Source organism: Danio aesculapii, chromosome 13, assembly GCF_903798145.1.
Source record: "Danio aesculapii chromosome 13, fDanAes4.1, whole genome shotgun sequence".
In the NCBI taxonomy this organism is placed as follows: Eukaryota; Metazoa; Chordata; class Actinopteri; order Cypriniformes; family Danionidae; genus Danio; species Danio aesculapii.
In genome coordinates this window covers 52,061,080-52,075,247 of record NC_079447.1, presented here as the reverse complement: position 1 = coordinate 52,075,247, position 14,168 = coordinate 52,061,080, and the positions used below count along the sequence as shown (strand labels likewise).

The window sequence follows — 14,168 nt, the reverse complement described above, 5'->3', positions numbered from 1 at the left end:
TATCGCCTCACATTTATTTGTGCATGCTTTATAGCTGCTCAGCATGGACTGTTGGTTAAAATCAGCATTATTACTGTCGAAATGCATGTTTGAAATGCGTGTGGAGACAGATTCAACAGATTTTCTGGTGTTAGCATAGTAAGGTGCTCAGTTATTACTTTCGAAATGCATGTTGGAAATATTGTAATTAATGCATGCATGTGCAAACTGGTTCAACGTATTTATGGTATTGCAATTAATTCAAATGTATTGATAATGGTATGAATGATGATATAAATGTTGATAATTCAGCACGGAGTGTTAGTTAAAGTCAGCATTATTACTTTCAAAATGCACATTAGAAATATAAGTACATAACGCATGCATGTGCAAACTGTGTATTTCTGGTGTTGCGATAAATTCAGATTCAAATGCAATAATATAAATGATGATAATTCATAAGTATCCACTGACAGACACAAAAAGTCCTGTTTTTTTAGAAAAAAATTAGTATTGATTTATATTTTTCCCTCTAAAACAGTAGTGTTTATCTTTTGCATTCATACTGGATGCTAAAATCCTGCATAAGCTCACGTGTGCATCACATAAGTAAAGATATCAGCTAGTGTTTCTAGTGTTTGATGTGGCTTCATATCACAGAATGAGGAAGAAATCATATTTGTTTATAGTAGTACAGAGATGAAGGCTAGGTCAGTTATTGTTGCATTTGTTATAAATAAACTTTATTCTTATAAAAATACCCAAGATGGCTTGAAGAACACAAATAAACTGTATATTGCCACTCTGTAAACATAAATAGTTTCCGTATTTTGTGTGTTTTTAGTTTATTTGCGGTGGTGAATTGCATTATGGGATGTTGATCTCTGCTCTGTCCACGTTTGATGTTGAAAAATTAACTCTGCAGTTTAACAAAGTGACTTTTATTAACATTTTAGTAGCTTGAAATAATATAGTTTAAAAGAAATAGCTAATATATAGAGAAATAAGGCTGTAAAAGAGCAGAAAATGTGCTGGGGGTTCATTACAAGGTTTTTGTAGCGTGATATACAACATCAACACAGACATTATAGCACTGCAAACTATTAAATATGTTCATAAAAGTCACTTTTTACAACGTTTCAAGGCTAAAAGTTGTTGGAAGACATATCAAGATCCCATAATGCAATTCAAAAGCAGAAATAAACAGGGGAAAATAAAAAAATATGAATCAGAAATATGGAAAACTGCTGGATATAAGTGTCACTGCTGAAGGTATCAGAGCTGATAGAAGATATCATCTCTTTTCATGTGCTGAAAACTGATCTGTGTTTTTTTTTCGGCAGGTGTTTGTGACGGAGGTGAACTCGCATCGGGATCAGATCATGGAGCTGGATAAGACAGGAACGCACCTGAAGTACTTCAGTCAGAAACAGGACGTGGTGCTGATCAAAAACCTCCTGCTGAGCGTTCAGAGCCGCTGGGAGAAAGTGGTGCAGCGCTCCGTGGAAAGAGGACGACTGCTGGACGACGCCAGGAAACGTGCAAAACAGGTGCGGGAGAGGATTTACTGGGAGAAATCACATTTAAAAGACATGCTGTTGCAATCACACGCCTGTGCTATATAGAGTTAAAGTCAGAATTATTCGCTCTCCTGTGAATTTTTCTTTTTCTAATATTTCCCAAGTGATGTTGAACAGATTCAGGAATTTTTCACAGTATTTCCTATAATATTTTTTCTTCTGGAGAAAGTCTTAACTGTTTTATTTCAGCTAGAATAAAAGCAGTTCTTAATTTTTTTAAAAACCATTTTAAAGGGCACATAGTTTACCCCTTTTTAAAGATTTAATATTAATATTATGGTTCTTCTGAGTGTGCCAGTAGGTTCAGTTTAAAATACAACTCAGATTGTTTTACTATAATGTGTTAAAAAGTGTCATGTTGGGGGCGTGTCCACAGCTCGCTGTTTTAGGGGTGTGTTGCTTCACATGTAAATTAGTTTCGACTTCCCGCCCAACGTAACAAGGGGGCGGAGCCAAGATCTCCCCCGCTCTGTGTTTGCAACAGACAGGCAGACAGAGAGAAGCAGCATGAGTGAGAGGATCAGCATTCAGCCGTACGTGTACGAGTCGGACACAGACCAAGCAGAGAGTACAAAATCATTTGTGCCTTTGTACAGTTTTACAGCCAACTGTATGCTAGTTTAAAGTGCCGAGCTTGTACACAGAAACTAATAACCACGCACACTGAATTAACTTTGACTGAGGCACCAGAGCCGCGACACGGCACTCAGACACGCACATTCAGATGTTATTTAAAATGAAACTATTCAGATGGCGCTCTGTGGCGAATTGTAGCTGGGTGCCGCGGACAGCCGCCGACTTGAAGCACCGTTGTGTCTACCCTGATAGAAACCCATGTTTAGATTTCTAAAATGCAAGGCGCTGCGCGTCGCCGAGCGGCACTTCTGATGTGTGACCTGCAGGCAAGTTCGTTATTTTTTTTCCAATGAAGGGACGCACACGTGAGGCAAAGCGCTCGCCCTTTCCAGCTGCACCTAGTTAAGATCACAGGGAGCTTCTGGGATCGCGAGAAACGCAAACAGCTGAAGTTTAAGGTAGACTCAATGAGAAGTACAAATGTTTGCAAACCTACCTAAAGTTGCAAACAATAATTCCGATTAGAGCGATCATGTGGAGAATATTGATCTTGTGTTGAGCCCAATGAGCCTTGCATCTAATAACAGAGAAAGGGTGTTCCTTTAGTGGTATCGCTTTGACTCACACGCTGAAAATGGCGGATGTGAATCAACAAACTGAGGATATGGTGATGCGCGCCTGTCAATCAGTATTGGTGGGCGGGGGGACCGCACTCCTACATCAAGTTGCGGTCGCTCTGAAAACCAATTAGTCCACTGTTTTTTAGTTGTTAAATTGAAAAAAAAGGACTGTGTGTGTTAATATCAGCCCAATATGACGGTCTATACACTATACCTACACACATGTCTGTCCAAACAGCTTGAAAAGTAGATTTTTCACCATAGATTCCCTTTACGGTCAATATTATTAGCCCCCTTAAGCAATATTAGTTTTGGATTGTCTCCAGAACAAATCACTGTTATGCAATGACTTGTCTAATTACCCTAACTTTACCCTAATTAACATAGTTAAGCCTTTAAATGTCTCTTTAAGCTGAATACTAGTGTCTTGAAGAACATCTAGTCTAATATTATTTACTGTCATCATGACAAAGAGAAAATAAATCAGTTATTAGAAATGAGTTATTAACACTATTATGATCAGAAATGACAGCAATAGCAACTGATTAGCAGTAATATAATGATTGCAACATTAATGGATTGTCCTCTGCAGTTCCATGAGTCCTGGAGCAAACTGATGGAGTGGCTGGAGGAGTCCGAGCGAGCGCTGGACACTGAGATGGAGATCGCCAACGACCCAGATAAGATCAAGACACAGTTGACCCAGCACAAGGTGACTGACACGTTCCCCTTTCAACACACAGAGCCTGTTTAGAGCTTTCGTTTAGATTAGTGATCTGATCATGGGTGGTATGATGGGGATGCACTGATAATCCAAGTATTGGGTGGGTCAGGTGATCTACAACTACATTCTGATTAATTATGGGCGGATAATACCATGGTTTCCACTACATTCATTCTTCCATGGCAGGGCGCCACACCAAAATTCATTCCCGCCATGGCTACATTACAGCTTCTCGTTCAAAACATTCAGTTGTTGCTGTTTTTTTTTTTTATTTAAAGCGAGTTATGATAGCACCAACGTGTATTAAAATTATAGGTGGGCATAGATATATATTTTTAATCTAGATTAATTAATCTAGATTAATCTAGATTAAAATGGCTCATTTGAATTCTGCCGAAGGCATTCAGAATATGTGTGCTACCCAAATAATAAGTCTTCGAGAACGGGTTTCTCAAGCCAGTTGTCGCATTAGACCAGGGGCTCATCTCCTGTTTCCAAAATGCATCACAAACTGCTTAAGAAACAGTTCTACTATGATAATTAGTGTTGAAAGTAAATGATATTCAATAAGATGTGCTTGTGTTTACTAACTGTTTATTACAGTTAGACATGAATGGTGAACTGTAGGCCTACATAAGCTCCAAACAGCGATATCTGATGACCTTAAAGTCATCACTGAACTAAACAGAAATGCAATTAAGACATGTGGAGTCTGCAGATGTTAGTGGCACTGAAGTAAACTAATGATCAAACATGCAGAAGTCCATATTGTAGCCAGCGAAGGAACCGCCATGATGCAATAATTTATGGCACAACAGATCAGCATGTCACAATAAGTTTGATATCCACTGACGTATATTATCAAATGACTAAATATTATCTATAGTAGCAATAAATACCGGAAGTATAACTCGAATACATAAAATAGATGTTTTTAACCCTTGTATGGTGTTCGGGTCTGTGAGACTAAACTAAACATTAAACAATGAATAATTTTTTCAACCTGAAATTTATTGGCTTATTTTCTGTGAAGAACATAAATCCGAACAAATTTTCAATGACCGCAAAATGTACCCCCCCCCCCACACATTTATTTACATTACATACAAGGTGTTCGGGTCCACTGGACCCAGGTCTAATAAAAGTCTTGAAAGTGTTGGTCCAGTCTTCCTACACTCTGTCTTCTTCCTTTCTGGTGCTGCTGTTTTCTTCCCCTCCCCCTCCTGCTCCCGCACAAAGTTGCAACATTGTTGAAAATTCAACTATCAACACTGTCTGCTCTGTACATTCCCGCCAAGCGGCAACCTCCCGCTCTCCCTCGGGAAGCCAATACGGAAGTAACTGAAACTGCAATTCATCAAAATCCCGCTAGTCCTGGCTCCATAATAGAGCAAATTGCAATTGAGCCCACTGTTAGAATGGCCAACTTTACAGCAGAAAAAAAGGTGTTTACAGCCTGGTACAAAGAACCATTTTGGTTCATATAGCTATTATCACCCTCCATGACAACTGTGAGGGGGGTGAATTTTTTTATAACTCATCCATTTCCTTTATATTAGGTTATATTAAGTTTGCATAATTAAGGGCGTGGCCACTTGAGTGACAGCTAGGTCTCGCTGGTCGCCGTCACTTCACCTCAGCTGAATCCGGCAGATTAGCCACTGATCTCGGCATATTCATCGTATTTTTGTTTTGTTTTATGTGGCTTTACACAGTCAGCTGCCTTTTGGACTTATTTCTTACAATTATCAGATGATATAGGATGCTGTGTGCACTTAATTGTGCTCACAAACCATTCATGTGGACTCCATTTCCCATGTGAGTAAAGTTATATACTTATACACCATCTCTATAAATGTATTTGTTTTATTTAAGATCATTTATCATTAATATTTTTCTTTAGACCCGTAAAGCACTCCAGAATGTGACACATTGGTTAGCTATAGGCTCTAGAACAGTCATCTGAAGCGTTATCATACAGTGTTATGCTGGAGTTCATCAATAGTCTTGCATTTACTGACACAGACTATATCTGAAGTGTTTGGAAGTAATTCGCGTTTTCCTCATGTAGAAAAACGTCACAAGAACAATGTTTAGTGGCTCAATGTATTACTACAGTGTTTTTAAAAGTCTAAACACTTTATTGATATAGTGTACAGCCAAGCACATGTGGTCAGAACACAAACGAGTTGCAGGTAATAAAGTATCAAGCGTTCTCCCAAAGTAAAGTCTGTCTGCCAGGTCTAAGCAAAGTGCCAGCAGGTGTCTGTAGCTCCGCCCACTCTCCGCCTCTTTGCCCTTGTTTGGTATCCCGCCGTGGGTGCGATGACGTGCGAACACACAACTGATCAAGATGGCCAAAAGATTATCTGCTGCGAAGGCCTTGCAATTGATTGTGGAAGAGAGAGGAGCTTCTGATGATGATGTCCATGACCATGGTGGGAACAATATGAAATAAAGGGTTCAAATCATTGGGTTTTATTTTTTTCATTACACTAATAATAAAAAAAAAAAAAACGAGAAGCACATTAATCCATCAATATGATCTAACAAAGGTAAAGGGGAAAAATGAACCATGTTTGCTGTTTATATGGCTTGTAATTGGGATGAAGTAAACATTTGTTGAGTAATTTAACATAAAATAGTTTGATTGTGTTAATTTGGAAAGCTAAAACTCTAGCGGGTCCACCAGACCCATACTGGCTGAGTAACAAAAATACGAACACCACACAAGGGTGAAATGAAAACATCATGGAGTAGTCCAGCATATTACTTAACTTGCGACGCAATAAAGCCTTTTAAATGTCACGTAATGATGAAATATCATTTTGCGAGTGTTGATTTGTGTCCATGAGGTCCACAGGTCCCTACACATGCCACCACTACCGAGTGACACATGACAGTGAAAACCGGACATGCCACCGGAAGTGTCACTACACTCAGTGGCATGTGCCAGTGGCATCTGTACGTCAGATGTCGTGTCACTTCATGTTAAATCTGCGGCTGTAAACAGAAAACAGGTTATAAAAGAATGAAAGAGAAAGAAAGAACCGTTAACGTGAGGGAAACTCACAGAAGTAAACAAAGAGCGGAGAAAAGGTCAGCAGGCAGTGTGAACCTCCTCAAAACTCAACATTTATCTACAACCTGCCATAATTGTAGTGTCAAACAACTTCTTCTCATCCCAGAATGCACATCACAACTGGTTTAATCCAAAAAAGCAAAGTACTTTTTGCATTTGGGTCGGTTCGATGTCGGTTCATCTTCCAGCAGGTCTCGGTATGCTTGTTTGGTCCACTTTTCACGAGTTCACACTTGCAATCGTTTCAGAATAAAGCGCATTTGGCGTGCTGTCCGGGGAGAGGGCTCTGAGCTCGGGGAGACACCCCAACTCGAGTTATTCCCCTTATCAGGAAACAGAGAGGAATTGGGATTCGAGCAAAGTATCTAGCCCAGCCTCAGAACGCTCCCCCCGGGATTGTAATGCTTAAGAGGTGAGGTGACGGGGTGGTGGAGGGTTGCTGAAGTCGTGAGATGCTGCAGGTAAGACAGCTTTGGTATATATAGGGGTTTGGTCAAGAACTGATTGGATAATAGAATAATTGTCACGTATTTGATACTGAAACTTCTGCGCGTGCTCCTCCTGAAATTTCACGTGGTGTGCACACGAGTATGATTGCTGCTTTCACACCTGCCCAAACCAACCGCACAATAAAGGCAAACAAACTCTGGCACATTTTAACCAAACTAAATGAGTCCGCTGTGAAAGTAAAGGACTTCAGGCAGTGATGCGCTAATATGCAGACTCACTGAGGAACTTTCAACATGTCAAAAGTCAGCCGCTGATCCCAAGAAAACTGTAAACTTAGCTATGAATGCTAAAAACATTACAATAAATATCATTACAGTCAAGACTTACATACTGTGAACAACACTGCATGCAGTTTCAACAGTTGCTGATGTGAAATAAAGGACTAAGAGCTGTAATTGTGAACAGTGACATGAAATGTTTTCTCAATACACAACGGATGAGCCTTCAAGCAGCGTAATGCATAATGTGATTACACACATTTCTGACTGCCGTCATACAGTGTGTGTTTTCAGTTCGCTCCTGCATTTAGTGCTGACCCCTCGTGATCTGATCCCAAAATCCTGCACATTAAAGTCAGGTGTAAACTAGGCCGTATAGACTTCCTCTCTTTATTCCCCATCTGTTTGAAGTGCTGGTTAACAGCCAATGTGAATCATAATGCCAGGTGTGTGTTATTTTTCCACACTCAGCTATTGTGTTTTGAACTGACCGGGGTCATGAGAAGTGTCATCCTGTTAAACTCCTGTATGAGGAATTCCCCACTGGTGGAGAAATAATCAATCAATCATCATAGAGGTCTGCATTGTGTTTTTAAGGGACTAAAGATGACCAAGTATACCCAGCAAAACCATTTCATGTAATAAAATCATTCCATTTAAAGAGACAGTTCACCCAAAACTGACAATTCTGTCATCATTTACACACCCTTTACTTGTGCCAAACAAAAAAGAAGATATTTTGAAGAAAGCTGTAACCATTGGCTTTTAATTCAACTAAACTTTTAATAAATCAATGTTGTAAAGATGATTTTTAAATTATATGAATGTTTTAAGTACGTTTCCCTTAAGTTATAAGGTTATAAAAGCATTATTGTTGAATGCTGCATGCTGTGATTGTATCATTAGTGTTTAAGAGGTGTATTTTAAAGAGCTTCATGCGTTGTCATTGCTTCTGTTGCAAGCGAAAGTGATGATTCTCTGTCTACAAGTGGTCGTAGCTGGTAAACTCAGAGCTCGGTGAATGGGAGAGTACAACAAATCATTTTATTTACAATCCTATCGGCTGTACTAATAAAAGAAGAACTCCACGATGGTGTTATCAAGACTTTCAGAAGAGGAAAAGAATAGTGTGAGACTAATAACGGCAGTGACATGTAAAGGGACGCTATAGGAACAGAGGTGCGGATCCAAATGCAGGATTTATTATGAGAATGGTCAGGCAAGCAATGGTCAATACAGGACCTATCAGATGTACACGGACAATCCAGAGTCGTGGTTGATAAACAGGCAGGCAGCATACAGGAATAAACAGTAAGCAAACAAAACCGGCAAGGAAAGCACGTCGTAAAGGTAACAATACAGTTAAACAAGACTCAGCTCTGATGTGTGTGTGTGTGCGCTGTATTTAAAGTCTATCTAATCAGTTCATGAGCAGCTCCCAGCCTTGAGTGTGTGTAAGCAACCGAATGAGGAACAGGTGTGTGCGAGTGGTACATGGCTGGATATGTAGTTCGTGTAATGGCGGATTTGTAGTCCATTAGCGATCTGCACAGGCTGGATCGCTGGTGACCATGAGAGGCAGCCAGAAGAGAGGATAATGTCAGATTTACTGTCCTGCCCTCATAGACGCTGCATTACACACACCTCACACAAGCAGTCATTTGTTTTTTTGTTTGTTTTTTTTATGCAAAGATGATATAATACATACATGAATACATATAAATGTATATATAAATGTCATTTTCCAGCCTGACCAGCTATGACCAGCCTGGAAATGGCCAAAACCACTCTAAAAGCAGGCTGGTCGACCAGCTAAAACCAGCCAACCAGCCTAGGCTGGTTTAGGCTGTTTTTTTCAGTAGGGTATGATGACTGTTAAATGTAAGATACGGTTTGCTTTTTTTGGTTTTATTCACAACTTCTGGGTTTAAATGGAAATCATTTCTGACTGTACTGTACCGAATCATAGTGCTCACATTATTGCTGTTCAGCACAATTCTCTAAAACACCTTAATCTAAAGCTCTGAGATTTCAGCAATGATTTTGTCATCTGAGACACATTTGCGAAATCCTAAAAGATTTCTGAAATCCTCGGCTAAAATCTGTCATCTTTAATTGTTGGTTTGACATGTTCACAGACAGTCGCTTAATGCCCGTTGTGTTCAGGTTTTTCCTCAGATGAAGTTCTGGCAGTGTCAGAAGATTTCAGACACTTTCCTGCAATGTGACAACAACCAATTGGAGCTCTGAATCTGATGCCGCAGTCCATGTGACAATTCAAACGACCGCAGAGAAATGTCAACACTGTTTTTTCTTCCTGGTTTAATTATTGAGACAGGCTGTGTACAAAATGGCCGCTACAGATTGTTTACGTTTACTGTGAGGAATCAGTTCAGAACGAGGGATAGTGAAAGTGTCACGGGTGGATGATGTCAAACTCCGGCGGACTTTTCTTACATGTTTGGCACCTGTTTATTGACGTTCAGTCTGAAATGATGACAGCTGAGCTCTTACAGTGTGACATGGGAGCCATGTTCATGCAGTCTGACATGCTACAATTGTTCAGGATTATAAAAAATCTCACAGTGTGAGCCGGCCTTTAGTCATCTTCTCTTTGAGAAACAAATGAGCACACAGTGGTTAAGGGTAGTCACTAAATTGTTTCTGCCCCACGAAGGTTTGGAGACTGTAATCATTGTGTTTATTACATCACTGCTAGATTACAGTGATTCCCTTTACTGTGGCCTGCCTTAAACGGCCATTTCTTGCCTGTATATTGTCCAAAGTGCTGCATCAAGGCTTCTTACTGGAACCAAAAAAAAACAGAGGAATCACATTTCCCCAAATTTACCATCTTCACTTTGGCTTCCTGTAAAGTTCAAGATTGATTGAGGCTTGGTAATACATTTTGTGGAATTCTTACTTGTTTGTATCTGTTTTCTTTTACTATTAAGCATTTCTTGTCTGTTAAAGGTGCTATATAAATACATTTAACTTCCAAGACTTCATCTGGACTTAAACAAAAATTCATTAGTGATTGCCCGGTTCTATATACAGTACGTATCTCGATTATTATATGGGATTTGGGGGTAAGTGAGGTCGGTTGGCAACCATCAATCGTGTGTATATTCCTTACAAGCTGATTGGTCAGTTCTTGTCACATGCCCAAACTTTCTGATGCTCTCGGCTGCTCTCAATAGCCGCATTTCCACTATCGGGCCAGTGCGAGCCAGGGCTTTAATCGGGCCAGGCCGGGCCAATAGCCCGGGAGGTTGAGAAATGAGGCCGAAATCATGTCGCGTTTCCACTGTCGGGCTAGTTGCTCGCAGCGCGTCACGCAAACACCGCCCCAGAACGTCCCCCGAATCAAACGTCACACAACCCGCCCACTTCAGCGGGAACAAAAAACTCAAATTATAACCACAAACACAACCTGGCATCACTACGAGAGCTGGAAGATGGAGAACACCGAAGCGATTGCTTTTTTACTGTTTGTGGTCTGTTGGTGTAAGGCCAGACAGCGATCCCTGGATAAGGACATTCGAGTTCGGCGGCATTTACTTCGAACACAGATTTTGGCTGCAAGGCGAGTGAGTTGATCAAGCGCGATAGCAAAACAAATGTAAGGGAAGAAAGCATCTTGTCTCCTCTTTACCTGACAGGAAAACTCCGCCTTTGTACGTAACCCCGCCCCGAAGCCCCAGTTGGCCCTCCTTGGCCCAAGGTATTCGGCGGGCCGAAAAAGGCCGGACGCTGGCCCCAAGGAAGCCCCGCTTTGGCCCGATTACGCCCCGGAAGTGATAGTGGAAATGCGACTGGCCTTGGCTCGCCCTGGCTCGCTTGCTTTAGGCGCGATAGTGGAAACGCGGCTAATGCTTTCTCCGTGCCTCTTTCAATCCTATAATGCACTGCGTGGCCATTTGTACTCAACTTCCATATGAATGAACTGAAAACGCTGTCTGTGCTACACTCCCAATAAGGCAGCGGAAACGTTCCATAAGGGTGGTTGAGCTTTTTCAACTGCAGCTCCCAAACTTTGCACTAGTTTTCCTGTAACTGAGATTTGCTTCTTCGCTGGCTTCTTGCTGGCTTTCGATTACAGTTAGTTTTAATATACATTTTTTTAGTAACACTTTAGTTTAAGTAACAATTCTTACCATTTACTACTGGATTATTCTCACAATATGAACTGTTTATTAGCACTTATAAAGTATAATCTTAGTCTACACTGCTAATCCTACCCAATACCTAAAGCCTTACTATTAATAAGCAGATAACTAGTAGTTTATTGAGCTAAAAAGTTGCTTGTTAATAGCGTGAATTGTATATATATAAAACATTAAGTGAACCACATTTACTCAACTCTGCACTTTTTCAATGTGTGTAATAGAAATAGATTTGGACTAGGCGTGCAGCATGGGCAGGATGCGAGTGGGTGGAGGATTGTGTGACTGACTGTATAGTGTTTGGCTTGTAATTAACAGCTCAGCAGTGCCTCAGATGTTCTGATGATTCAGTCACATGTAAGAATAGCAGGATTTGATGACATCAGGCTTCCCATCAGGCCTCACAGGACGACACGTGCCCTTGAGCTAGGGCTGTGCACTATATCGTTTATATCACAATCACTGCATCCCAAATGGCACACTACGTACTCATGCATTGACAAATTCAACAGCACAGTATATAAATTTAGTGTCGTCCCAAATGTTTGTTTTTTACTAACCATAAATTCAAACCGTTTCCCTGATGACGGTTGCCAGATTAGTGACATAAATGACCAATAACACATGCGCTATAAGGGAATTGATGAACTAAATTGGCCGTAGTGTATGAGTGTGTGTGTGAATGAGTGTGTATGGGTGTTTCCCAGTACTGGGTTGTAGCTGGAAGGGCATTCGCTGCATAAAACATATGCTCGAGTAGTTGGTGGTTCATTCCACTGTGGCAACCCTTAATAAATCAGGGATTAAGCCGTAGGAAAATGAATGAATGGACGAATGAATTAAGTAATCCAGTGTCAGGTAAAAAAAAAACTCCGCCTATTCATATATAGCACCTCCCTATCATCTGTAGCTCCGCCCCTTCCGCTGGAAGAGCAAAGCTGCTGCTGTTGAGTGCGTTTCTAACGTGTCCAAAATTCAACCGTATCTCAGACAAACACATGTCATCTCAGTGACCCTCTGTGTGTCTCTCTTACAGGAGTTTCAGAAAGCTCTGGGCAGCAAGCATTCGGTGTACGACACCACCAGCCGCACAGGACGGGCTCTGAAGGACAAAACCTCCTTACAAGATGACAACCAGAAGCTGGACCACATGCTCAGTGAGCTCAGGGACAAGTGGGACACGGTGTGCGGCAAATCTGTAGAGAGGTATTTCAGAAAAACACACATCCCCCTTCCACAATAAACATGTTTTAGGATCATTCACATGGACACAGGTATTTTCAAAAATAATATATTATTAAATGTTGAAATTACAATGATATAATATGAGATTAGAGGTATTTTTATTATTAAAGTGAAATGCTTGTCAACAATCGAACCTTTTTCTAAGTTTAAAGGGGAGCTATTATGCAAAAATCACATTTATAAGGGGTTTAAACACAGTTGTGTGGCTGCAGTGTGTGAATATAACCAGCCGCTAATAGTTAAAATGTATTAACTTTATTTTTTATAATCAGACTTGATGTAGACAGTCTGCAGAAACACTTTGATTGACGTTCTCCCTTTGTACGTGTCATCAGAGGAGGAAAGGCCCCGCCCACTAGTGACCATCTCTCCCTCATTAGCATAGGACGTTAGTCTTGTTTTTGAATCTGCCACTATGCTGACATACAGGCATTTGTAGCTCCGCCCTCTTTTGAAATAGCTCATTTGAATTTAAAGCGACAGTCACCAAAACACCACGCAGTTAGGATCAAAGCCGAAAAGGGTCAGTTTCAGAGAGTTATAACACATTATCTGTGTGATGTTTTGAGCTGAAACGTCACACACACACACACACACACACACACACACACACACACTCTAAGGACATCAGAGATATCTGAAAAAGGGGCATAACAGGTCCCCTTTAAATCTAGAATTTTAAAATCGCTATAGTTATTGTGACTGTTGTATGAATGGATATGTGCTCACTGCTGTGTGCTTGCTATATGCTATATGGACTGTTTTTATTTACAGGCAGAATAAGCTGGAGGAGGCTCTGCTGTTCTCAGGTCAGTTCACAGACGCACTGCAGGCTCTGATCGACTGGCTGTATAAAGTGGAGCCTCAGCTGGCAGAAGATCAGCCGGTGCATGGAGACATAGACCTGGTCCTCAACCTCATCGACAGCCATAAGGTACTGCACACATTGGCAGCTCTCACTACTCAACTGACGGACATGATATGAATATGAGTGAATGAATGAGTGACTGAGTGAGTGAATGAATGAATGAATGAATGAATAAATGAAGGATGGAATGAATGAAGGAATGAATGAAGGAATGAATGAGTGAATGAAGGAAGGATTGAACGAATAAAGGAATGAAGGATGAATAATTGAAGGAAATAAATGAAGGAATATAGGAATAAATGAAGCAATGAATGAATGAAGGAATGAATGAATGAATGAATGAATGAATGAATGAATGAATGAAGGGATGAAGGGATGAATGAATAAGGTATACCCCAGTATGCATGTTTTTTCCTGCACATTTATAACACCAGAGAGCAGTTGTGCTTCAGAATGTTGTTGAATCTGATCTGAGAACAGCAGTGTGCGAGTGCATTGTTCAAGCATTGCGCAGCTGTCCTGAAATACCCATTTCCCTGCACCTCTTGATTCTGATCTTGGACTTTATGGCAGGAATAAAATATAATTGCGCTGTAGTAC

General features: G+C 40.6%; 1 protein-coding gene across 1 annotated transcript in view; it reads left to right on the top strand.

Annotated features, from left to right (window-relative positions):
• dst (dystonin) overlaps positions 1-14,168 on the top strand; it is a 360,347-nt gene that overhangs the window by 312,921 nt on the left and 33,258 nt on the right. The window contains exons 86-89 of the mRNA XM_056470777.1: positions 1,323-1,529; positions 3,348-3,467; positions 12,492-12,661; positions 13,475-13,634. Of these exons, the coding sequence (XP_056326752.1) occupies positions 1,323-1,529; positions 3,348-3,467; positions 12,492-12,661; positions 13,475-13,634 (657 nt within the window). The remainder of the gene's footprint in view (positions 1-1,322; positions 1,530-3,347; positions 3,468-12,491; positions 12,662-13,474; positions 13,635-14,168) is intronic.